This window comes from Glandiceps talaboti, chromosome 15 (assembly GCF_964340395.1).
Source record: "Glandiceps talaboti chromosome 15, keGlaTala1.1, whole genome shotgun sequence".
Classification (NCBI taxonomy): Eukaryota; Metazoa; Hemichordata; class Enteropneusta; family Spengelidae; genus Glandiceps; species Glandiceps talaboti.
The window spans coordinates 9,700,862-9,727,955 of record NC_135563.1 but is presented as its reverse complement, the minus strand read 5'-3'; the positions used below and the strand labels follow the sequence as shown (position 1 = coordinate 9,727,955).

At 35.7% G+C, this 27,094-nt stretch overlaps 2 protein-coding genes across 2 annotated transcripts; one reads left to right on the top strand and one right to left on the bottom strand.

Moving 5' to 3' along the window:
- Positions 1-16,795: 16,795 nt before the first annotated feature.
- On the bottom strand, positions 16,796-22,354 carry LOC144446164 (peroxiredoxin-like). Its single transcript, XM_078135898.1, has 7 exons — positions 22,230-22,354; positions 21,927-22,050; positions 21,209-21,350; positions 19,556-19,691; positions 19,180-19,280; positions 18,329-18,494; positions 16,796-17,822 (listed from the first exon to the last, which is right to left on the bottom strand). The coding sequence occupies exons 1-7, from the start codon at positions 22,263-22,265 to the stop codon at positions 17,772-17,774; spliced, it is 756 nt and encodes a 251-aa protein (XP_077992024.1). The 5' UTR covers positions 22,266-22,354; the 3' UTR covers positions 16,796-17,771.
- A 452-nt stretch (positions 22,355-22,806) lies between these two features.
- LOC144446533 (U6 snRNA-associated Sm-like protein LSm1) lies at positions 22,807-26,679 on the top strand. The gene is made up of 4 exons (XM_078136318.1): positions 22,807-23,017; positions 23,840-23,908; positions 24,436-24,551; positions 24,999-26,679. Exons 1-4 carry the CDS (start codon positions 22,972-22,974, stop codon positions 25,170-25,172), a joined length of 405 nt encoding a protein of 134 aa, XP_077992444.1. The 5' UTR covers positions 22,807-22,971; the 3' UTR covers positions 25,173-26,679.
- The last annotated feature ends 415 nt before the right edge of the window (positions 26,680-27,094 follow it).

Below are 27,094 nucleotides of genomic sequence, written 5' to 3'. Positions count from 1 at the left end.
GGGCTCACCATACAAATATTTGAAATAGAGATCAAAATGATGGCAATTTTAGAATCCAATATGGCTGCCGAATTCTGTGGTAGATGAGAACTGTTACAGGCTGGTAACTCTATACAAATGAAAAGATGTCGATTTTCTTGAATACAAGATTGCGTACCCCAAAATTTCTTTTATTTTTTCACAAGGGACAGAAGCAAGCTTCCATAATTATGGTAAAGGTTTAGAGAGAATTTAACTTTGATTATCAGTGACATTTTTCCCTGAGGCAGTTGAAGTATACTACCTAAATATTATAGTGGGATATGGCTTACAATGTTTGAATGACAATTAGAATTTCAAAACTGGAAGCACCTGTAGGAGCGCCTGTATTATCATTTCTTTTACATGATGCATTTATTTGTCTCTCAGTACATGTAATTGCCCCAAGTCTTTGTTATGGACACAGGCCTATATTGTTTACAATGTAAACCTTGCAGAATAGAAACTCCATTAATTTCCTCATAACGCTTCTGTACCTTTCCATTCAGAATACAACTAGTTAGTATTTTATAATCTAATCTATGCGGCTTTCCTTTTACTCAATAAAAACTCATCAAATTAAGATGGGTTTGACCTGAATATTAAATAATTGCCCTTTCTCATAATGCTTCAATTGTACGTCACAAACACACTTCGATCTCTCCTGTTTGAGCTGTAATGATCATAGAATGATATAGTTTTATCATTAAGATACATTCTAGGGGGAAAACACTGCAGGTTATGCAAATTTATGCTAATGTCTATGCAAATATTTATGCAAATTGACCACCCACTATGACTTTATTATCTATGGAGAAAACTGCAGATTATCGAAATGAAAAGGGGCTGACATTTGTACATACAAGCTCTAATCCCATAATATTTTTTCAAACTTCTAAAAGTTCGATGAGTACATTTTTGAGGAGTCTGAGTTAGTATGAATTTGTGGAGTTCATGAAAAATAATATTTTTTATCCGTGATTATTTCACAATGGTAGAAACATATCAGTGTATTATACACATTGTATGTCCGATAGCATTTTAATAATCAGATTAACAAAATTCGTAGATTACTGCAATTGATATTGCAAAGACTGTATTGGACAACTTTCTTTCATATATTTGGTGCATGCGTGGCTGTGAAAGGCGAAAAGAAAATTAATTTTTCGCGTGACATTTTTCAACGTTAAATGTAATCTTGTACACATTCAAAGTACATGCTGTCCTATTTCTACATTCAGTGTGATAAATCAGCTAGTCGTGTCTCAGATGATGAAATAATATGAAATTTGCAAAACAAAACATCTATATTTAATCTGGGGAATTCTAACGAAAGCTTCTTCCAATACCCAAACATACATTTGTATACATATGACAACTACATTTGATTAAGATTTTGAGGGATTTCAAAGCTGCACTAGCTGCAACAGGAACATTTTTTTTTGAAAATATTTTGACAGGTACAATAATTTATTTGTAATATCGTACACCGCGAACTGTATCGCATCACTGAGAGATGAAAGTATTGAAAGTATTGTTGTAGCTGTTTAATTTGATAAATCAAATCATATTTGGAGCCTGCACCCAAACATCAGTGCCCTTATTGATGATCATGATTTCAACCTGTTTATGTACTGCTTACATGTATATGTGATAATATTATCAACCACTGGTTAACATATACAATATCTAATTATTGGTATAATATTAACAGTTTTCAGTAACTATATTGTGGTTGTCTGATTGAAAAATGATACTCTTGTGGTCACAGATTTAAAAGCAAGCTTTCACTCAAGATTCAAACTAATGCCTCTACACTTACATGTAATACCAACAGATAATATTGACCACTACTATTAACATACACAATGTCTTTTTAAAAATAATTGACTAATTTTTAGTGAATACATCTTTAGATTTTTTATGAAAAGAAAATATCTCAGTTGCAGCTAGTGTAGGTTTTAAGAAATTCATTTGATGATTTGGGCAAAGAATGATCTATGTGTACACAAAGTGAAATATTTAGTGCCAATGTGAACATAAAACAGATATAAAAAGAATCCTTGGAAATAGATTGTAGGATTTGTCTGCTTTTATAGACATTGAACATTGACAGTGAAATATGCGTGTACATGTATGTATTGAGATTGTAATATTAGAAGCTTAGGGACGACGTCACTTTTGACATGGAAATAAAATGATCTAATATGATAGGGCGTGTCGTGAGAATTAATCTCTCATTTTCTGCATTACACAAGTTAAGTGGTTCGAGTAAATGATTGGTACATTTTACACTCCATTTGGTTATTTTTCAGAGAAATATATAATTGTAGAAGCATTACCAGTTATTTAAATTCCCGCTAGAGTTTTAATTTTCTTTTTAGCAAATTTAAAGGATATATGTTGGCGAGTGAAGACAAATTGAGATGACAGCTAGCACAGAGAGTAATATCTTAGTTGTCATCACAGTATGTACTGATGTACATGTAGGAGTCAGGCCAATTCTACAACCAATTAACTGTGGATCTGATCTCAACACCAACTCATAGGTTCTATTGGTTCTGTCGATTTATCCTCACTGTGTCAACTGCAGAGATGAGCCTATTATCTTACTAGTAATAAGTTATCGCCAAGGTGATATTGCATACAGTCAACTGACCGTTGCCAAGGAAACTGTGTATGCCCAAATGATTTTCACAGTTGAGTGGTATGAGTGACATATCTTTAACGACTGTATTAAAGCCATGGTTACATTGAATACAGAAAAAAAGCAAAGATTTTTTTTGTTTGTAATATTTTGAAAAATAATCATGGTTTCCTTACTGTAATACTAATAAATATACAGCCTCATTGTATTGTTTCCATCAAAATTTTAACAGTCAAGAAATTAAAAAAAAAAATATGCAAACATTTTTAAAATATAATTCGGAACGAACTTAATCTTTTTTTGTTGTTAAAATAATGAAAATATTCATTTTATCGTGTGTACATAATACATTATATATTTTGAGTCATATTGAGTACCTTGCTGTGAATTTCTGTATATAATATGTGAGGGAACAGGCCCAGACTAGCTGTAAGCTATTTCCTGACGCCCCATTTACCCACTGTTAAAATATATTTGGGGTATCATGGCTTCCTACTTGAAAAATCAATGTGAAACAACATAGACTAAGTCTGTGTCTGTAACTCAATACATTGCAAAATGCTATAAAAAATGAGTATAAAAGTTTGTTAATGTACGTACAATAACAAACATTTTACACATTTATCAGTCGTTTGCAATTTATTGAGTTACAAACAAGGACTTGGCATACATGTGTACATGTTGTGTGTTGTTTCACAGTGATTTTTCAAGTAGGGAGCGATGATAAAATTGTTTTATAAATTAAAAATCCAAAATAAATACCTAATCCTAACACGCCACTTTAATTATAATTGTGGCTGTAGTATGGCTTGATAATATTCATAGGATATTCAAGTTATATATATCACAATAAAAATTGTACTTTGATCTGTACATCAGTTTATACCTCAGTAAAGCACCGATTGCAATGATTTTTTCTTGATCTACCAAAACTATACCAATACAGTATTTTCCATTTACCAATCAAAATCAGAAAATTAAAAAAAAAAATATCAGAAAATTAATGAACTTAAAGTTACCGAAATATAGCTGTATATATATTAAACTGAATCACCTGTGACTGTACTTAATGATGACTATCAAGTTACCATGGTAACAGCAATCTTTAATACTTGAATACCAGTCTGTAAAATGCCATTTTCAAAAGATATCAATATTCATATTTCATATTTTATATTTCAGTTGTGTGACAACCATAAGAAATTCTTCATAAATTCATACAGTGTTTTCTCTAAGGTTTGGGGACCCTGGTAACAGAGGAAAGCTTAGCAATGTTTCCATAGATTTCCATACACCTATAGTACGATTATTTTTGTTGGGAAACACACCAGATAAAATACCTTTCAGATGGATTTTACTGACAAGAAGTTGAGTTCTGTGTTCTGTTAATGCAGCTTTATACTCTGCCGCTATATACCTGGGGGGGGGGGAGCTACAAGTCAGGGGGGGGGGAGGGTGGGGGAAACAGGAATGCCAGAAGTGCATAACAGTAATCGTTCCAACAAACTGTAAACAGTAATAAAGAACTCATCTGCCTTGACAATAGACTATAAGATTCAATTGAACCTTTGTTCCAAACACAACTTGAAAATTTACCTTCAAGTTGTGTTTGGAACAAAAGTTCAAATTGAATACTATGGTTTACCAACACAGATGAATTTCCATTTGATGACTGTAAGATGTTGTAAAGATGTTGTGTTGTTCAATACTCTATCAGGCAACAAAATAAAAAATGTCACATCTGTCATACTGTAAGTTTATTTATCTTGGCGCATGTAAAATGACGGAATAGCAGCTTAGGACATGTCAGGCACACATTAATTAATTTGGTGGACACTGCAAGGGGAAAGTACACACTTGTGAATAACTTACATGCACATGTATGCCCACCATATTCAGTGCAATTGTTGGTGACACGTCTTTTCACAATGGCGTATATAGAAATATGATGACTCGTGAAGTATGTTAAGCAGGACTTATTTCCACTTGGAAAGTGCTTTCACGTGTATTCAGGTAAAAATATATGCAGCCCAGAAAAACATACTTTAGGTATTTCAGTGTAGTCCAGAATATCGAATTGACCCAATCTTGGTTGACATTACAAACTGGTTTTGTTGGTTGTGTTTAGACACCTTTACCCAATATTTGGTAGAGTCATTTGTCTTGGTTTGTCTAAAACATAATAGTGACAACTATTTTGTACATTTTGATTTTAAAGTGGTAACTTCAGTCTCATTCTTCAACCCATTCATTCATTGTGAAACAAATAAACACATTCACTAAGTGTAATCTGTTCATTATGCAATGCAATCACACAATTTTGCTGACTCACTTTAGTGTACAGTACGGTACTGTACATGTATATACTGTCTGTCCCAGAACCCATTTGTAAACATGTGGTATGTGCCATGGCTTGTTAGATTTTTAGCTCCCAATGGGCACCACCCAGAGGGGGCTTCATGGTTACAAGGGTAACATGTTGTCCATGCGTCAGTCTGGCCGTCCATGCATTCACCCTCATATCTCTGGCATGCACCAACAGATTTCAACCAAACCTGGCACAAAGGTAACATGCTATCTGAGAGATATTATGCATGTCACTTTGTTTTGCTCCTGAATAAAAAATGGCCAAATGGTGGCCATATTAGTTGTTAAACTTCACAATATGCCTTTGAAGATGTAAAATGTAGTACTCCATTCAAGTACTTACACCCAATTGAGGTTTCTATGAAGACCTTGACTTTGACCTTGAAAGTCTTCTTCAAGGTCAATAGCCACAATTTTGGTTATCTTCATAGCTTTTGGAAGAAATTTTAATCATGACTTGGGTTTGACTATGTGAGGCACATACATGTATGCAAGTCACTTAATTTCACAACTTTGACCTGTTTAGCAAAAAGACTTCCATATTTGTGATAGAAAAACACATTGTGCCTGTTATCTCGAAAAGTTTGATATACATACACATGTGTTGTATGGACACCATTCAAGTGCCTACCATCATATTATCAATTATGAGCTTTCTAATGAGACCTTTGATCTTGACAAACATTTTCAAGGTGAAATGAACAAAATCTTTCTTTCTATGTTAACTCTAAGAGTTTGAATACACAAAGACTCCATTTAAATGTCTATACCCCAAAAGTCAGCTTTCTTTTTATACCTTGACCTTTGACTTTGACCTCCATATTCAAGGTCAAACAGCATAGGTCAATAAATTATGAAGTTTTGTATCTTGGGAGACCATTCAAATTTGCACAATAACTTTGCCATAAAACACACCAGTTGGAGTCTATGTCTTCAATGAAGGCTTGTTTTTGTTACAATGACAAACAAACAAACGAACAAACATGAGTTTGTATGAGAAATATATATTGTACACATATAGATACATGTACTGTATAAATTTTCTGTATACTTCAATTTTATTTTTTTTACTCAGAGCTTTGCAACCTTTAGTAATTCCTCAGGAAATTATGTGTTTGAATAAATAATTATTTAAATGTGTACAGATACATGTATATACACACATATTCACACATAGGCAGACATACATGTATGGTTCATGATAAATCATTCCAAAAAGCTGATATTTGAGCGTAAATCCTCTCATCTGACTTGACACTTGTAAACAAGTATAGATTACATGTATGTTATACTAGCACCAGGTATGAATAAATGCAAGTGATCTGATCATACACCACCTTACTCCTAGCAAACTATACATTAAGTTATAAAAAAGGTGCAGAGGATTCTTCATTAAGAAGAGCACTGTTCAACTATTGTCTTTCTGTTTTCGAATTCTCCTTAAGGTTCTGAAAAAAAAGCATCCTACGTTTGTGCGGTATACATTGTACTTATTTATGATCAATACTTCCAAGGCTGTCTAGAATTGCATAATTGTCCTTTCTGTGAATGAGTTTGTAAGCAGATAATAGTCACTTTTGTGTCAGATTGTGATTGGCATCCTATTCCCTTTGTTTGTCATCTCGTTACTTTTAGAAATATGTCTGCATTAGACTGGGGTTTAGTATATATGTATAGATTCGTGCATACATGTGTTGTGTTCTTAGGTCAGGTGTTTATATTCATGGCATTGTATTTTGATAATAGAAAAGTCGAGTCGTATAGAGCATCATGCGAGTTGTAAGGTTCATGGGAAGATATTGTTCCTTCTCTAATATTGAAACCACACCTTATCTTTGATAACACAGGAAGACTCCAGCTGTGTTTTCTCTCTCTCTCTCTCTCTCTCTCTCTCTCTCTCTCTCTCTCTCTCTCTCTCTCTCTCTCTCTCTCTCTCTCTCTCTCTCTCTCTCTCTCTCTCTCTCTCTCTCTCTCTCTCTCTCTCTCTCTCTCTCTCTCTCTCTCTCTCTCTCTCTCTCTCTCTCTCAAAATTGCATTCATTTTCAGTACTGAGATGACATTGATGCATTCAGTAATCTTGTTATTACTTTTAAAAGGAGAATTAAAGTGTCGCAGGAATTATCATAAATTCAAAAATGAGCCTAGGAAAAAATAGTTTGTACATCTTGATATATATATAAAAGAGGTGAAATTGGGTATTTTGGCAGGTGACATATCCTTAATCTCATTGGGCCCTACTTGAGTATGTGGATACAAATTGAACCCTGGTCAATGGGTAACCCGTGCCACTTAAGTCTTAGTCTACATATCAAAGTTGTGACTGCTATGAGCAACCAAATAATGTCAAAGAAAAATTGGGGAAAGTAATGGCAATTTTGAACGTTTTGACTCAAATTTCGAACACAGCAGAACCAGTGATGAAGATGGTGTGTTGTCATGACATAGATGTGTGTTGTCGTGACCTAGAACGACCAGAGTATTTATTCCATATTTTTTGTTCTAAATAGCTTGTGCATGGTATAGTGTTGTAAATACATGTCTATAATAAAAAGATGTGGCAAAACTTGAAAAGAAACTGGCAAATTGTAAGTGAAATGACTTATCTTATGGCCCGAAAATAAAGCTAAGGGAAAAACAGATTGAACATTATCAAGGAGAGCAGATTTCACGTTTGAAAGTTTAGAGAAGGTGCATTGTAGCTCATGAGGATGAAGTTAATCAAGTTTTGTAACTGTACATGGTCCACCCCCCCCCCCCCCCCCCACACACACACTTAATGAATAGACGAACTCATTACTTGTTTGCGGCACTCAGATGTATTTTATTCTGTTAGCTTTCATAACTTGTTTACAATGCTGACATGTTATTCTGTTAGCACTTGTATGCTTCATGTTTTCATATTCATTCATATTCGTATTCATATTCATACTCATATTCATATTCATATTCACATATTTGAGGAATATAAACTAATTGGCATAATTCAGTGCCATGGCAGGCTTCTTTGTAACCGCAACCCCACAAAACTAAATGTATGTATATAAATTACATCGGTTTGTTTACACATGCTCATATTGTCATTGTTCTATGGCTTGCAACCACATTCCCAATTCTTCACTTGCTCAGACACTGTCTAAACAATGTAGCTGCGCTGTTCAAAATGTCTGTCTAAGTTAGACTTCTAAAAAGGCGATGAATTCGTCACGTAACAGTGAAAACGATATTATCTCAGGTGTTTTATCTCCTTATTATGGTAATAGGAGAGGATGGGTTGAGTGCTATACACAAATTGACCTGTCCTTGAGTCTGCAATTATCTTAATGAGTTAAAAGGTGGTTATAAATAGGAATTAATATCCCAATGACAAAATCATTTATATGCATAGAATGTCAACTTAACAACTCGGAACTAGATGAAACTCGGAAAGGGGCGATATACATACTGATGTTATAGACGCATAGTTTATTTTTAGCACAACACACAAAAGACTTTAGAAATGTTTTCATTCTTTCTACTTGTTGACTGTTTCAACCCCAGTCTAATAGTCTTTGTAGATGCTATAAATAGTTCAAAGGTGGTGATTTTTTTCAGTCGCTGTAAATACACACACATCGTTGATAAACAAGACAGGGTAAACAGTATCGTGCTTGCATCGTTAGGGACCTGGTGGTATTGTTTTGTATGTGCATGCTTGCTTTGATTGAGGAAACAGAAGATTGTTTTCTCAGAATTTGTTTATGATGTTACCCCAAGGCTAAGTTTATAATATTAAAGGTACACTTCTAGCTGTGCGTGGAGTATGTGCTACTTTTTCGCACAGACAACAAACAATACAATGGCAGCGGCACAAACTGAGTTTGTAAGCTTTATACTGAAGTGAAAATACTTATAAAGAAAACCACATTTGCAGTATAATTTTAATGTCGATGCATTTTTCTATACATTACGATTGTCATCTGGCATGGTTAGAATGGTTTATTGCACATTAGGGACTATATCCTCGACATTATTTTATAAGTGTGATAAATTATGTCATTGGGTCATTTATGAGTTAATATCTTAATACCAGATTAAAGTTTAATTACTTGCAAATAGTGGTTATAAGTAAGTATGCTTCAATAAATACAATATACTGCGAGTACATTTTAGAAAAATCCACGCCCAGATATGTATAAACTCAGTTTGTGACCCTGGATTAATGCCCAACAGGATTACATTTTAATAGAGTATAATAGTGTAGTTTTGTGTGTACACACAAATACCCACCCTGGTTGAAAGAGGATTGAGGTCACTGATCAGACTCCAACCTGATTAAAATCCAATGTAGTGTACATGTCGCAATTTCTTTTTTGGCTGTTACGTTTACTGTCATTTGTTGTTTTGTGAGTGCTCGTTACATACATTTGACAGACACAATACCCGACCCGTATGTTTTCCCGAGCCGCGCGGAGTGAATTTACTCAATGAATATGTGTAATAATATGCCAAAACATACATACAGAGCACTCTGTTCAAAAAAAAAGCTCGAGCTTGGAGTGCAGACAACAATGTTGTCATTATTGTTTGGTGGGTCTCTTTTTTTTTCAATTTTGAATGTTGGGTGTATATATTATAAGGCGGACTCTGGTTGGCTACTCATGAGTACGAGATTGGGTTCAGGAAAACCGATGGTGTAGTGTCAGATGTGTGTAACAAGTGCTTGCAAAAGAACAAGTAACAGTAAACGTAACAGCCAAAAAGAAATCGTGACATGTACACTACATCGGATTTTAATCAGATTGGTAATGCAGACTCCTAACAAGAGTTTGGATTGTGATGAAAGTTTTGCAGGTGTTGTACTGAAAATCAAACAGATGGTTATGACGTACATGTACATATACTACCAATATAAAACTGACACATACACTGCAGTCATTTTGAAAATATTAGCTACAAGTTTGTACTTTCAATTTTATAATTAGAAGTTGTCATCTTGTGTGTGGTACAAGCTGCCACTTTTGTTACAAGTTATTGAGTGCATTGTACTTGTTTAGCACAATCCAAAATACAGCATCCAAGTTTCTATTCTTTTCTACCTAGGTTTATTCTAATCATATGCTAGCTTGTAGGCATCTTTGTTGGGCCTATAACAATAAAAACTTTACCTTTTGTTCTCTATTTTTGTATGTACAGGTCAGATTGTACCTACAGCAGAAAAAAAAAATGGCAAGCTTTGAATTGGGACAATTGGCACCAATGGCAGAGCAGCTAAGAAGAAGCAAGGATTAAGCTCAAAATGTCTCGGGATATCTGACTGGCTTTTGAAGAACTGCATGTGCATCGGAACATCAGTAATATTTTACTGTGTATGTTTTTAGGTGTTTTATAAGCCTTATTGTGAGGACTACAGTCTAACCCCTGGGGTTCTTATAACCTTGTGCACTGTTGAATAGCCTTTATGGATAGTTCCCAGCAAATCACAGCAATTAATGCTGTTTACGATTGTCAGCTAGCACCATCTGATTATCATGCAGTCATCATGTAGCTGTGATGTGATATTTCACTGGGTCATTCTGCCCTCTTGTTACATCATAATTGCTAAACAACTGAATCCATCCATTTCACAAAGAGAACCATTACACGTTGATCTGCAGGTGATTCCAAGTGGTCAGAGACTAGAGAGTCAATTCCGGCCATTTCACACGATCCCATTAAGGAAATTATTGCACATCGTCAGACATTTCAGAGGTTTAGATGGGAAAGTTAAAACAATTTGTGTGTGTATGTGTGTGTGGTCATACTTAATGTTTACTTAGTAATTATCATGACTATGTTGTTGGTTTTGTCTAAGTGTACTTACTGTTCCAGATGTTATGTCTGTCATTTGATTGACACATTGAATGGGGATGAGAGGAGCAATAGTGAATGGAATTTGTAGAATGCACTTTTTGTAGCCTACCTTTCGACTTTTGAGGGGGTGGGTGTTTATAGCATATACCTTTCAACATTTGATGGGATGGGGCTTTGACCCTGAATTTGGTAGTCCCATTAAGGTATAGGGGTACAGGTATGTGCCCAAAGTAAGTCATTTTTTTTTCATGAAAAAAAAACGTGAAACGTGGGTCAAGTTTTCATCCGAAAATTCCCTTATCATGGGATTGAAAACATCAAATATCATGTCTTCATGCTTTGGAGAGTAACCCCACCCTCACCCCTACCCCCCTCCACAGGAAGTAAGTTACATACCATCTAGCCAGATTTGTGATGTAATTTACAACTGACACTATATTATGACTATGAAAGGCTCAATATTGATTTGCATTGATGAAAGGTGCCAATAAACAATGATGATCATAAATTGTTGGTACATTACAGACCAATTTAGCAAATGCAGACTAAGGTGGTACTTGTTGAGGTCTGTGAATGAAAGCCTTGCCAAATGTGTACAATAGAAAGACGATAATCTAACCCTTTGTTTGCTTTGCTTGGCAGCCATGATCAACCATGGAGCAACAAGCTATTGAACGTTTTTGACCTTATCAGTTCTGACTGAGTCTCTTTGTGTAAAAGAAATTTGTGTATACATGTATGATGTATGTATGTTATATTAACAGTGGAGGTCACAGGTTTAAAATATGAAATAGTGTTAAGAAAAGTAATGAGTATATAGCCAGTGATGGTTCAAATTTTCCCCAGCTGAAATTTGCAGCAGTGAGGTTTTGACCGACAACGTGCAGGTTGGTTAGGTGCAGTGTTATTCATTAATAAAGCCATTAAAAATCATGAAAATGATATATTAAAAAAAAAACAGAATAGAGAAAAAGTAAAAAAGATTTGAGTGTTTTTTTTTATGTGATTACAATATTTACAGTTTCAACAAATGATACATGTAGTTGCAATAGAAAAGTTCCTTTGTGCAATCATTATTGTCAAGACATATCATTGCCATTACCAATCATGATGGCTAATTTACGGGCGTCAGGAGGGCTTCAGGAGGGCATCAGAAGCCTAATATTTAAGTCTCCTGTGAAATATATCATATCAGTTATCATATTTTTATGTGTTTATATATAATTAAATGTTATTCCCCAATATTTTTCTTCGTTCTGCTCGGAAAATACGAGTGACCTTAGGTGGCTTGTCTCACTACTAGACAAATAGTGACATAACCCATTAATAGGTCACATGTAGTTTCCAGCTGAATGGAGAAAAATATTGGAGAATAACATAATTGTACCAGCACCAGTAATATCAAAGAAAAATCGGGGAAAGTAATGGCAATTTTGCTCATTTTGACTCTTATTTCGAACCAGTGACATAGACACACATTTTTGTGATGTATTAAATAGACTGTCAATTTTTGACATGAGTGATGAATGTTTTAGTTTGGTTTCTGAAATCTTGTCTCTGCATTTACATAATCCTCGAGTCTTGAATGATATGGTAACCACAGTTCACCAGCATGACAAAGCACTTTTCTGACTGTATGTTTTTAACCTTTTTGTTCCATCTATAATAATACTGTGTGACGGGTATAGAGTGTCATGTCAGACTATACAGTGTTCTCCCAACTTAATAATGATGTTTTCCGTAAGAGAAATTGTTATGTTTATTGTGCGTTAAGGCATTGGGAGAACATGAAACGGAAACCTGCTCCAGTGTATGCAGATACACCAGGATCTGCATAGACGGGTTCCTGCAACACCCGCACATGAATATATGAGATTTAATCTGAGCCTTATACCAATTAAACTTTTGGTCAGCCAGCCCTTGCAGTTCCTGATTCTTCTCCTATAGGACTGTATTTTAGTACATAATGATGGATAATGTATGTGTTTGGCATTGCAGTTAAGATGACTTATCCAAAAGTCCAATGAAATGACAAAATCTAGTGGCAACCATTTTGAATACATCAAAACACAGAATGGTGTAAATACAGATCCTTATAATATATAAGGTCTCAATGATGTAAGACTCAAGCAACAATATAGCTGATGCATTTTTTTTGGGGGGGAGGGGGGGTTCTGGTCAATCAGTGCAATGAAATGAACACTTGTGTTCTTGAGAAATTATAAGCTGTATGTCGATATGCAGAGCCTTTACTCAGTAGCTAAAACAATGTTGAGGGACAACTTTTTGGATATATACTTCAGTTAAGCCTGACGACCCTATATATAGGGTGTAATTATGTAGATTTACAGAAACCAAGTCATTAAAAGCCAGACACCCTGTATTTAGGGTGTAATTACATAGAGTTACAGAAACCAAGTCATTAAAGCCAGACACCCTATATTTAGGGTGTAATTACATAGAGTTACAGAAACCAAGTCATTACAATTGTGTTCATTGTAAATGTCAACTCAATATTATGCACATTGAGTTCAACAAGTTCATTATGTGTTATCTTGACAACTTTTATGGTTTCGTATATGTGTTCAGGGTATAACATTACTTGGAGATTTAATGTGTGTATTTTATGCATGTTCAGTTAGGAAATACAGGGAGAAAAATATATACATATCAGAAATGTTGGTATCAAATAGATGAGAGTAATAAAATGGTTGTTTAATAGATGAAATTAAAATTTACCATGGTTTAACCATTAATTATACTTATATGAAAATAAGAATTCATAATTTTAGTTTTGGGATGTATATTTCTGCGTGTCTTTTATGATTATTTTTAGAATTTAGAATGGTGTAAATAACCATGAAATCAGACATTTGTGTGATATTTATGTAAAACCAGAATATGGTTAGAAAATGCATTTTTATAGTACATTGTCAGGTTTAATTCTTGAGTTTTACCATTGAGGTGTGTAAACAAAATGGCAACCGTTTTGTTTCTAGGTTGATGTCATGCATGACTTCCATTCCACATGCATTAGTATAGCTGCATGGAAGTTGCTCTTTTTTTCTATTTTGGCCATCTAGTATGAGGTATAATGCTGTTACAATTCTCACATCATCGTAAACTACAGCCTCTTTCACGATACCATCCAAGACGCTTGATTTATCAATGTGTCACAGAAGAAAAATTACGCTCTGGTTTGTGGTATCGTGAAAGAGGCTGTGGTTTACAACGATGTGAGAATTGTAAGGAAGAATTAATCATGTGATAATGTATGTAATTACCAGAAATGGACATCTTTGAAATATACAAGACAATCGCATACGTAGCATGGCAGTGACACAAGAATTGATACATATTCGCACAATTAATTGTTTGGTCTGGCCAATTACATATCGATAATTATAATGGTGTGAATTATGATTAGAAATAAGAGAGTTGGAATTTGAAATTATGTCAATTTTTCTCCAAAGTTTATGGTAATTTTGTTTTTCAACATCAGATTTTGCACACAGTACTTTTAACATGTGAATTATTCAAATAACAACAGCTACTCCACTGTGTGCATGAACACACAATTGAACTGTCATCAGTTATAATACATATTTTCTAGTGCTGGATTATACACTGTAATATCCGTCAGTGCAAATTATTTTTAAAAAAATCATCCGTCCTTAATTAATTATGCAAGGTGTGACGAAGTGGTGATCATTGCCACTAGAGGGCACTGTGTTATGTATGTAATTTAGTAGTGAAATGGTGATTGTGCCTTTGCTTGTGCAAAACTTCTGGAACATTCCAACCTATGTTTGTATGTCAATAGACGTGTACATACTAGTATATATACCGTATATATGCACACACACACACATACACACACACACACACAGTACATACATACATACATACAGTACATACAGTACATACATACATACACACATACATACATACACACATACATACATACATACATACAGTACATATACATAAGTACACACACATACACATACAGTTCATACATACATACATACATACATACATAAGTGCACACACGCACACATACATACTTCCATTAATACATGGCGTGAGAATTGAAAATGTCACATTACACGACATTTAGATATGTAGAACATATCTAGCATTTATATCCATATTTCACTTGTAAAATTCATATAAAATGGAAGACGTTTGTACAGTATGTGGTTTCATCTTTTAGTTGTGAGGTCCTTTCGAGAGGTTCCTTGTGTAAATATTCATTTCTGTAGACTGAGATCGTTGTGTGTGCTGTATATCAAATTTGTAAGTGTTCGCTGGTGTCTGCAGACTGTTTAGAGTTGAAACTGTTATTTCCAAGTGAATGTGATTTGTAAAAGGGGATATTAGCCACAGTTTATGTGTTATAATGTTTTGCTTTTCTATGACATTCCAGCACTTCCGTGACGTGCCTTCGTTGCTCAAGAATGCCGCACAGCTGTATGTTGATACTGTATAGATAAAAATGGAGAATTATTCTGTAGTCTTTTTAAACACACTATATTGCGTTGATATGTTGTAATAAACTTGATAAATACAATGTTGCAAGATAGTCTTCTATTATTAGCATATTTGAGTAGCAGTAAATCTGGAAGGCGACATTCGTGCCACACTATCAGCTACAACCAGTGACAAACAAGCTTTTACAAGTGGAACTTGTTACAAACAGGAAAGTAAACAAATGAATTGGATTAATAACACTTGACATTGCATGTTTGAAGTACAGAGACTTGTATTACATTCCCTCATTTTATACGAACAGTTGTGGCCTCTTTACACAACTGCTCAGTCACAGACGAATTTCAAGTTCTGGCATTTTATGTACACGTATGTACACCATAAAACTGTTCTTATCAAACCATACATGTTTCTGTAGTTCTAACGTGCTAAATGTCATTAAATCCAATTCAGTTGTTTACTTTCTTAGTTTGTAATGTCTGCCTTATAAATGCTTGCCTGTCACTGGTTGTATCACTCACTGATAGGGCGGAACAATACAGCTATTTACCTTACAGTCTACACAGTAGTGGTGTTCAGTACTGCGGTCAAGTGGTTGCTTGTATTAGAGTGGGTGCATGTGTGTTAGAGTTGTACAGTAGAAACTAAACTGTGTAGTATTCACGGTATAGTAGGCTCTGGAGAAGGCTGTAGAGCCCAACCTGCAAGTGTTCTCTATACACATACAACTCAGTAATTCAAATATAGTTATTTTTGACCACACCTCATTATGTGAAGAAAAATCAGCATAAAATTAGCACATGCAGTTAAACTTAGCACAATCAACATAATCTATGCACCATGTGTATAATAAAGGCATCACATGACTTATTCAGCCAATCAGCTTCTATGTATGGTATCCAAAATACCACTTTTGAATTCCTGAGTTTGCAGGCTGTGTGCAAGAAAACACTTGGACATTACTCGTCCTGAACTTCAATGAGCCTGGTTATTTTCACACGCCAGAAAGGATGGGCCATTCTGTAACAAAATCTCTATTAATATGAAATTGGCAGTAACAACTACACACTTGACTAATCACTCCATAATTATTATAGTAACAATATTAAACAGGAAATAATTTCAATGCAAACAGTTCTGCTTCAGTGGCATTAATAATTCATTTGTTTCCTGTCACTAGTGTCTGCAAATGTACATATCATGTACAAATGAAGAGAAAGGTGCGATCCTATGAAAACAGACATACACACATGTACATACACATGAATACACATACATATTATACAAATGTACATACACATACATTCACATAGACAGTCATTCATTCACACATTCACTCTTTATACTCCTAACCTATATTCAGAAGTGCAAACATTATACTTCTAAAAACACATAAATGGACATCCTTGTCATACAAACTCTTGTTATACAATGATTTATTGGCTTCAAAAATGTGAAAATACTTGCACAGCAAAACTGACTAGCCTGTGTTTTGAACATTACTATATATATAGCAAACAATACTGGCCTATTATACCATGCATAAAATGGTGGCCATTAAAACAAAAAATATAGAATTTATACCCTGTCTTGCTATATCACGACAGTGTGTGTCTAGTCTATGTTGTTGTTTCTGTGCTTATAATGGAATTATCAGTAGGTGTCAAACTTTCCATCACATCATTGTTTTTTCTCCATTGTTTCTAAAATTAAGCTTGTGCATGTTATAACTCGCCAATATTTTTCATCATTCAGCTGGAAGATTAGACTGTACGCTACGTCATGTTGCACCGCCCTCACAGGCCTGATCTATCTATGACACGGGTTGACTGATGTGTGAGGGCGCCCCGTCATGGTGTACCTTACAGACCACTGGAAGATAAGTCATGACATGACATGAGACTTTTGTCACTTGAATCTGTCTCAGCCGAACGAAGAAAAATATTCGGGAGTAAAATGTAATCAAACCAATACTGCAAATGCTACTGTCATAATCTTTCACAACGCTGTGTTCTATAAATGCATGTGACATTAATTTCTTGAAATGACACCATTGTTTTATTTTGCTGGTTTCAGGAAATACAGTCCATACACTTCCAAGTTTATTTCATGTCAAAGTTCTAATCTGATAAACATTGTACATTATCCCCAATTAACACTCCTGTCAGTTTTTGAATCCCAACCATGATTAAAGGTGCACTAGGTGCACTGAATATACCAAAGAACACACCAATTTATATGATAGTTTCTTAATTCCGAAAATCAAATTTACAGAGAGTGAACAAATATTCAAACATTTGAGCACTAAAAATTGATAGCAATACATTTGCACCATGCAGCATAACTGAAACTGTCATGTTAATGCACCAGATTTTGTATCAGTGGGGGGTATTGGTCATCTTCAGAACCACCGGTTGCTTCAATTCACCTTCTCAAAATAATCTTTGGAACCCTCTGGATCAGGTTTGATCTGTAGTATAAAAAAAAAGTTTTTAATGTAGTATACACGTCAACAACAAAAATCTTAAACTTTTGCTGTTACTTTGTGCAAAACAACTCCAACCCATTTTTCAGTTAAAATCAAGAAAAAAAATCGGGGGTCACCAGAGAAATTTTTGAAATAGAGGTCAAAATGATACCAAATTACACCATTTTAGAATCCAATATGGCCGCCATTCTGTTGGAAAATAACAGATTGTCCTTTTCCTTAAAAACAAAATGGTGAACCACTAAAATTCTTGTATTATTTCAAAAGGATCAGGTGCAAGCAATATATTATTTCTGCTGACTCCCATGATGCAATAGCCCATAGCAAAGATACCCTATAAAGGCACAAGATCAACTTGGATGTTTCTATAAAATCACAAGTAATTGTAGGTAATGTAAAATCATGAAATGACTCTCCAGAACCCATAGTTTATAAATATGTCTCTATTTCCTGGAGTGTATATTACCATCTTGTTTATTTCTACTTACTGTTTCTGCCCCTGGTGTCCAGCCAGCAGGGCACACTTCTCCATGTTTCTCAACAAATTGGAAAGCTTTGACAAGACGTAGGACTTCATCTACAGACCGACCAACGGGCAAGTCATTCACACTCTTATGCCTAACAATTCCTTCCCTGTCCATAATGAACAAACCCCTGTGGAAAAAAAAAAGTTGCATGAGATTTGATAGTATGTTTTGATAACTTACATGTACACAATCTCTTTATATACTGTTGGCACCTTGGGATTTGTTTACTATAGAGAGATTAGAGATATCATAAATTTTATTATCATCATAATCATTATTTTGTTATCATTACATTATCATTTTAATTTAATTTAAATCAGTCAAAGCTAGAGGACAAAATATGACAAAAAATGTTTTCTTTCAGTGTTTTTGTTAAGGGCAGTAAGTAGGTAAAATCAACCAAAATTTCCCTGACATTTTAAGTTGGTTCCTCAACGAAATTATGGTATAATGTACAGGAAACCATGCCAGTTTTATCAGATTTCCCTTTCCTGTTACCAGAGTTCCCAGCCCTCAGCAAAAACACTGTGGGTACTATCTATACTTTGATTTGGTAGAAAAGGTGGGAATCCTGAAACGAATAGCATGTGAGAGACCTATGACAATGCTGAAATGACGGTGCTAAATAATCTTTACGTGTTTATGCCACAGTAGAATTGGTGTATCTTGTTTACACCATGGACCCTCTGTGGAGGGTCTTATGTTTACACCATGTCAGCTTTAAAGCACTGTAGCCATGGTGTTTATGTCAGAATGTGAACACGGTATATTAAGTACTCTACTGGAATAAATAGTAACACATAATTTAATACCTGAGGGCTACGCCAGCATCTATCAGTACATCATAGTCTTTTGAAATCTGTTTGTTGAAATCTGACAGCAGTGGTATTTCCATCTCTCCAAGACCACCTGACTGTTACAAAACAAACAATTTATTAACTGTTATTGAAATGATTGTGTACACAATATTAAGACTATGTGCGACAAGTTTATTTGGAAAATGCCCATCACATCATCACATCCCTTTCTCTCTCCCCCCCCCCCCCCCCCAGATTACCAAAGCATGTTCAGATGATGCAAGAGTGACACAGACCCTGGAATGAACACAGAGTCTGCTCTCCAAGATCTATGACTGAAAAATTGCAAATCTCACTCATTTTGTGGATTATTACAAAACAATTAATTTACCTTCCTTGGAGTATTAATCCAGGCCAGATGAGAGAAATGGGAATCCACACTGACACCGATCACCTCAGCATCCAAATCCCTGAATTCGTTGGCCCGCTCACTAAATGCAATGATTTCTGTTGGACACACAAATGTGCTGTGTATGGGAACAGAACATTCAAAATACTGTGACATCTACTATCAGAAATGTAAAATACCAAAGACTATAGATTTTCAATGGCATAATGCGAATGAGTCAGTCTAGTAGTTTGAGTCTAGCAGTGGAGAACCAAAGGGACATTGTGGTAATTGATAAAAACAAAAGATTTTATACTTTGGCCACGAGGAGTGCTGTTTGGCAACTCCTGTAAGAAGTGGGTGCCAGAATAGACTAGTTGAGTACCACTGTAAACATGGTAAATGTACATTGAAGATGTCATTCTCTCCCTGTTCAAATAAATAAACAGTTTGACAAAATCTGTTCATTACAGGGACACAATCTGATACCTTTTAGGATATAATTTTTGCTTTTTGACAATTGATCATATATATGAAAATTGTTGAAGAAATCTCCACTATGCAATCAACTGTTAAACAATACCAGAAAACATGAATCGATCTGTAATCTTATATAAGGCATGTACTAACATTTTGCTTCCATGCATTATACCAGAATAAGGTTTTATCTTTGAATGTATATTTCCACTTTCATGAACAATTTATAAACATAGCTTGTCACACTTTATACATGCAATGAATATTTTTTTTAAAAATTGTTTAGTTCACTGAAAGGATATTCATTAAATAATTCGTTTTAAAATATTTCACTACGCACTATATCTGTATTGTTATTTTAAAAATACCATAAACCGTCCAACCATTATATATGTAAAGTTACTGACATAACATTCTGCCTATTGATTGGCCACATAACCAGAAATTTACATTACAATACGAACTTGACAAAAGATTTCATCCTCAATGCAAACAATCAAATTTACCTTTCATACTGTTTTCATACACAAAATATCAACTCTGTTGTATACCCAGTACTGTGTATGACTTTATGGGTATATTAATCTGCATTAATTTCTATAATGTACGTCAGATAAAACAATTACTTTAGTCATTTTTGTTTCAACGCATGGTCAGTAATTTACCAGTAGGGGGCACTATTGGTATATATATAATACACATGTAGTGACTTGTGATAAATCATTATCATCAGCTTTATTAAAACTGCACAAAATGCAAAACGGTTGTCATCATCACTTTTTGTGTAGAATTTGCTTTTTGAATTAGTACTCCTTGTTGTCTAGGTTGTAAATACGACATTCGCGCCAAAAATTTTAATATCTACTCTGGTCGTCCTATGTCACAACATGTATAATGTGTGTCTACATCACTGGTTCTGCTGTGTTCGAAATATAAGTCAAACATTCCAAATTTCCATTACTTTCCCCGATTTTTTCTTTGCGATATTACTAGCACTGGTATACTTATGTTATTCTCAAATATTTTCCTTCGTTCAGCTGGAAAATACTCGTGAGCTACGGGTTGTCATTATACTCGTCTAGCGACTCGTAAAGACCGAGGCTTGTTAGGCCACTCATATTTTCCTTGGCTGAACGAAGAAACATATTGGGGAATACCATCCAAGTATTTCATACTTACAAATCCAGTGGGTAGAAAAACAAAACCAAATATTTCCCTTTGTAGTCTGATAGTTTGATAGATTTAAACTCTCCATTGACAACTGCCATTCCTTCAAAATTTGGGGCAGGTTTTTGTATGTCTGGAGCTAGCATTGGTGAACCTGAATGAACAAGGAATGGGGCAACCAAAAATGAGAATGAAACATTCACCCTTTCTACCAAACTAAGTCATAATGATAAGTTACATGCATCCCCTAAGTTTCTCAAACTTCAAGGTGTTAGAGAAAAGAGTTTGTGCATGGTTATAAAAATAAAAAACAACAAGAATTCAATTTCAAATTACTATGACCCCCCCCCCCCCTTCATCATTGGAGTAACAAATCAACAGTTGTGTACTGACATCATCGGTGAATGAGGTGTATTCATTGATGCAGAAATGAACAATTGAATACTTTGATTCATGTGAATTATTAGTTTCATATTGTTCTTATAATCTTTAAATCTAGAAGCCAGTAAATCATGATATGCCTCTGGAGTTAACATATCTCCGCTCCACTCACTAATTGTTATCAGATGCCCCCACTCGATACTGCAGGAAATCGAGTAATATTTATAGGAAAGGCCTTTTATGTTTAATTTGCCAAATGAACACGGGGTGGGGGTGGGGGTGGGGGGGTAAAGAACTTTGATAAAATTCAGCATTTTGCCTGGCATCATTTTCAAACCTTAGCACCTACCAGTACTCAGCGATCTGCTTGGTGCAGCCTCGGACCATTGTGATGCAGCAAGACTCGCTGCACGGGGTACGTTGGGTATGGCTACAGGGGAGTAGGCAACGCCAACCCGACTGACGGCACGGAGCTGCAATTTTAAGAAAACAAGATGATGCTTGAAGATGATTGATCACAGTTCACATATCCGGTATCCTCCATCCTGTCACGAATCTATCATAGATGCATGTTGAAACACCTTCCTATTTCGAAAACACAGAACTCTGGATAGCAATTGCAAAATGAATGAAACGACAAACGTGTACTTACGCTACAGCAACACGCAGAGCGAGCTAACCACGACATTTTAGTACAGGGCAAGCGTGTCTCCTACCACAGGTGTATGCAGGTAATCCCGTTCGTAGTACTGTAGTACGAGTTATCTAGGCTGGTCTTCACATTTGCATAAGGTCAAGGATAAATTGTCATTCGTCTATAACTAATACTTTATTTTAATTGATATAACATTTAAGATAATAATCGTAATTTTTATGGAATTAAAAAAAAAGAGATGTGCTCTCTTTATATAGATATACAACACTTTGAAGATAGGCCTGAATAAAAAAAAATCTCTGTCCTTATTTTGGCGATGAAATTAGTTATACAGGGTCTGGGTAAAAGAGAGCTTTTATCTTCAGAAACATAAATGTATGTTTAGTAAAGGTCATGTGACACTACCGCCACACTGTTTTGAGTTTGCAATGTTCAAATAATTTAAAATAAAAGTTAAAAGTGCCCCTTAAAGTTTACACCACTCCTGAAAAGAGAGAAAAAAATCGCAGTAGTGTTATGCAGAATACCAAGACATTACAGCCTTTTCCCACGAGCTTAGGTGGTATGGTTGAGAGGTCAAACGTGCAACACCAACACACTGTGACAACCGTGTGTGTGAGATGGACTTGATAGAAAACAGAAATTAATTGTTTTATGTGTTGTTGTGTTTTGCCGTAAGCTGCAAAGGAGATAAAACTTGATATTGCCATAATTTGCGTCTTCGACAGTACCTCCCAAGATGAATTACCTTCCAGGAACAGCCAGTCTCATACAGGAAATAGATAGTAAGTCATCCTGATAACACATTAACAGTTACATGTAAATTAGTCCTGCTTGCATACGGAGTAATCCGGGACTCGATTCTGATAATTGTCCCTACTACTGTATTTAGAGTCAAGCCAGTAATATAGACTCGTGCATCGCCTGTAAGCAGGGCTACATGTAAATGAGTATATACAACGTCGTGATATCTGTATTAGGAGTGATGGGGAGGGGAGAGGGAAAATCCCCCGTCAGAATCAAACCAAGTATAGGATTTTGTCTACAAGTAGACCTATGAGAAGTCTACACTTTATCAAAAATGTAATACATTCAGCTCATATTATGCACAGACACACACACACACACACACACACACACACACACACACACACACACACACACACACATACATACATACACACACATATATATATACACACACACACACACACACACATGCATGTACACCATATACACACAGACAGTCACACATACATAAACACATACACACAAATGCACATGCACATGCACACACACACACACACACAGTGCAGAGTCACATCGAATGTTCATCACCAACATCTAAGCTTTATTTTGTTAAATTTATTGGTAATCATTAGATTTTATCTTCATACAAATTATTCTTGATACAGGCACAAACAATCATTTCTTTGTGAACACTATTAAAAACTGTTATCATTTGATATAAATTGCAGCAATCAACTAGGATTGTGCACATATAGTTCAGTTATCGAATTTTGAAAATTTGATTTTATGTTGTGAGTTTATACTCGGGAATCTGAGGTAGTGACAACAAGTTGTGTTTCTTTCTTTCATCACAACAGAAAAGTTGTTGGTTGTACTTCGAGATGGAAGAACACTTATAGGTTACCTGCGTAGTATTGATCAGTTCGGTAAGTAAGGCTGACCCCATGTATGGATAAGAATTGCCATTGATGGGCCAAGTTCAAAGATGCTGGGACACAGGTATAACAGTGTCCACTGATTGAATGTGATAAAAATCAGATATATGCTAGGGAGTCTTACTGTAGACCCTACCGTACGCAACATAGACCCTTCATGCAGGGTGTATGGGCTAACTCCCTAATTTTATCCCAAGTGACCAGAAATGGGTACAGATACATATTGAAATGCACATGTAAATATGTACATTTATCAGATGCTGGAACAGCTGATTGCCAGCACCAGATCTGATCAATATTGGAGATGGGCAACCAGATGATCAGACAGCATTGTCACAAAAACCTTACCCTTTATGTCCCATGACTGTCAGCAGATGAATGCATTCAAAATACAACTATCAGAGTAATGCATTATGGCGTATTAGGTCTGAAAGTTTGTATTTACCCAAAAGATTAAATACACTATTGTTACCTGTATGTAAGTAATATATTAATATGTTCTGTGTTGTTTCTTTCAGCAAATCTTGTTTTACAGTATACCATAGAAAGAATACATGTTGGTAAGAAGTACGGTGATATTCCAAGAGGGATATTTATGGTCAGAGGTGAAAATGTAGTTTTACTGGGAGAAATAGTAAGTATTATACCATATATGAGCCAAGTTGAAGAAAAAATATGGAAAATATACTCTGGTTGTTCTTTGACACAACAAAGCTCATCTACGTCATGACAACGCAGCCTAATTTACATCCCTATCATTGTAAAACCACTCTCCTCTTATAGCAACACTAAGTTAGTTGCCTCACTGCTCATTACGTCAAAAGAAAATTTAGTCTAGCTGCTAGACCACAGGGCTAACGTGCTTACTGCAGATGTGACTGAAGGTTGCCACTGAGGGGGCTAGCCCGAGACCAGATTGAGTTACTCCTCACCTTTCAGCTTTATTGGGCAACTGCAAAAATACAAATCCAAGGTCATGCTTGTGAAAGTGAGAGAGAGTAGAGAAGTGCCACAATTGTTATACATTCAGCTGATAGACAAATTTACTTATCATAGTTTTTAATGTACTTCATTTTTTTAGGATGTGGAAAATGAAGACAAAAAAGAGCTAACACAAGTTTCAGTAGATGAAATCCTAGAGGCACAGCGAGAGGAACAATTAGCCAAACAGGAGGAAGATAAAGCCAGAAACAAAGCACTGTTAGAAAGAGGACTTCAACCTCATGTTGACACTGTGACGGAAGAGTTTCTATAACTCATGCATAGTTGACCTTTGAACTCTGAACTCACTGTGTAAAGTAGTTCATGCATCTAATTATGCCCTACATAGGAGGGTCAACAACATATTCTTCTTATTTATACATACTTTATGAAATAGTTGTAATAAAGCACTGTCTTGATAGACCAAAAAGGAAGTCTGACAAAAAAGCAGAATGGCGACAGACCTCTCTAGAATATGCTGTGATTCAGCCAGTTTTTGTTTCAAAGGAATGCTGAAACAATACTGATTCATTTTGTAAAATTTGTTTTGTTTTTATGAAAAGTATATTTAGCTCTCCTGTCTGCCAGTCTTCCACATGGAGGTGTTGATTCAATACAGGGCAATAACCTGTCCTATAGGGCATGTGGGGGTTTGGAGGTGGTATCCATTGCTGTGAATGATCCTATAGGGCACTAACCTGTCCTAGAGGGTATGAAGTGGGTATCCATTGCTGTGAATGATCCTATAGGGCACTAACCTGTCCTAGAGGGTATGTGATGTGTGTCCATTGCTCTGAATGATGCTAAAGGGCACTAACCTGTCCTAGAGGGTATGTGATGGGTATCCATTGCTGTGAATGATCCTATAGGGCACTAACCTGTCCTAGAGGGTATGTGATGTGTGTCCATTGCTGTGAATGATCCTATAGGGCACTAACCTGTCCTAGAGGGTATGTGATGGGTGTCCATTGCTCTGAATGATGCTAAAGGGCACTAACCTGTCCTAGAGGGTATGAAGTGGGTATCCATTGCTGTGAATGATCCTATAGGGCACTAACCTGTCCTAGAGGGTATGTGATGGGTATCCATTGCTGTGAATGATGCTAAAGGGCACTAACCTGTCCTAGAGGGTATGAAGTAGGTATCCATTGCTGTGAATGATCCTATAGGGCACTAACCTGTCCTAGAGGGTATGTGATGTGTGTCCATTGCTGTGAATGATGCTAAAGGGCACTAACCTGTCTTAGAGGGTATGTGATGGGTATCCATTGCTGTGAATGATCCTATAGGGCACTAACCTGTCCTAGAGGGTATGAAGTGGGTATCCATTTCTCTGAATGATCCTATAGGGCAACAACCTGTCCTAGAGGGTATGTGGTGGGTGTCCGTTGCTCTGAATGATCCTATAGGGCACTAACCTGTCCTAGAGGGTATGAAGTGGGTATCCATTTCTCTGAATGATCCTATAGGGCAACAACCTGTCCTAGAGGGTATGTGATGGGTGTCCATTGCTCTGAATGATCCTATAGGGCAACAACGTGTCCCAGAGGGCATGTGAAATGTCAGACAAGTCTCTCACCTCAGTATAGCCAATACATTTATTTGTGGTCATTATACACTAAATTCCATAATCTTTATATTTGGATGAGATAATCAAGGAAATAAGAAAATAAGAAAGATCAGAAACTGATACCTTGACATGGATAAAGTGATTTTTGATTTGTAATGATTACTGATAAATTTCAGGGTTATGGAAATGGACAAACAAATTTCAATGAGAGACAAGATGTTTTGTTTTCAATATTAATCTCAAAACACATGATTTTGGTTATGTATGATACTTTTACGCTTTTGTTATTCATATTAAAGACAGACTGCAAAGATATGGTTTAGTTGTATATATGAATATATATGTGGAAGACATTATAATTGAAATGTGGGTGGAGAGAGAGAAAAGAGAGAGAGAGAGAGAGAGAGAGAGAGAGAGAGAGAGAGAGAGAGAGAGAGAGAGAGAGAGAGAGAGAGAGAGAGAGAGAGAGAGAGAGAGAGAGAGAGAGAGAGAGAGAGAGAGAGAGAGAGAGAGAGAGAGAGAGAGAGAGAGAGAGAGAGAGAGAGAGAGAGAGAGAGAGAGAGAGAGAGAGAGAACGGGAGAGGGAGGGAGAGGGAGAGAGACACAGACTGGCACACAAAGACAGA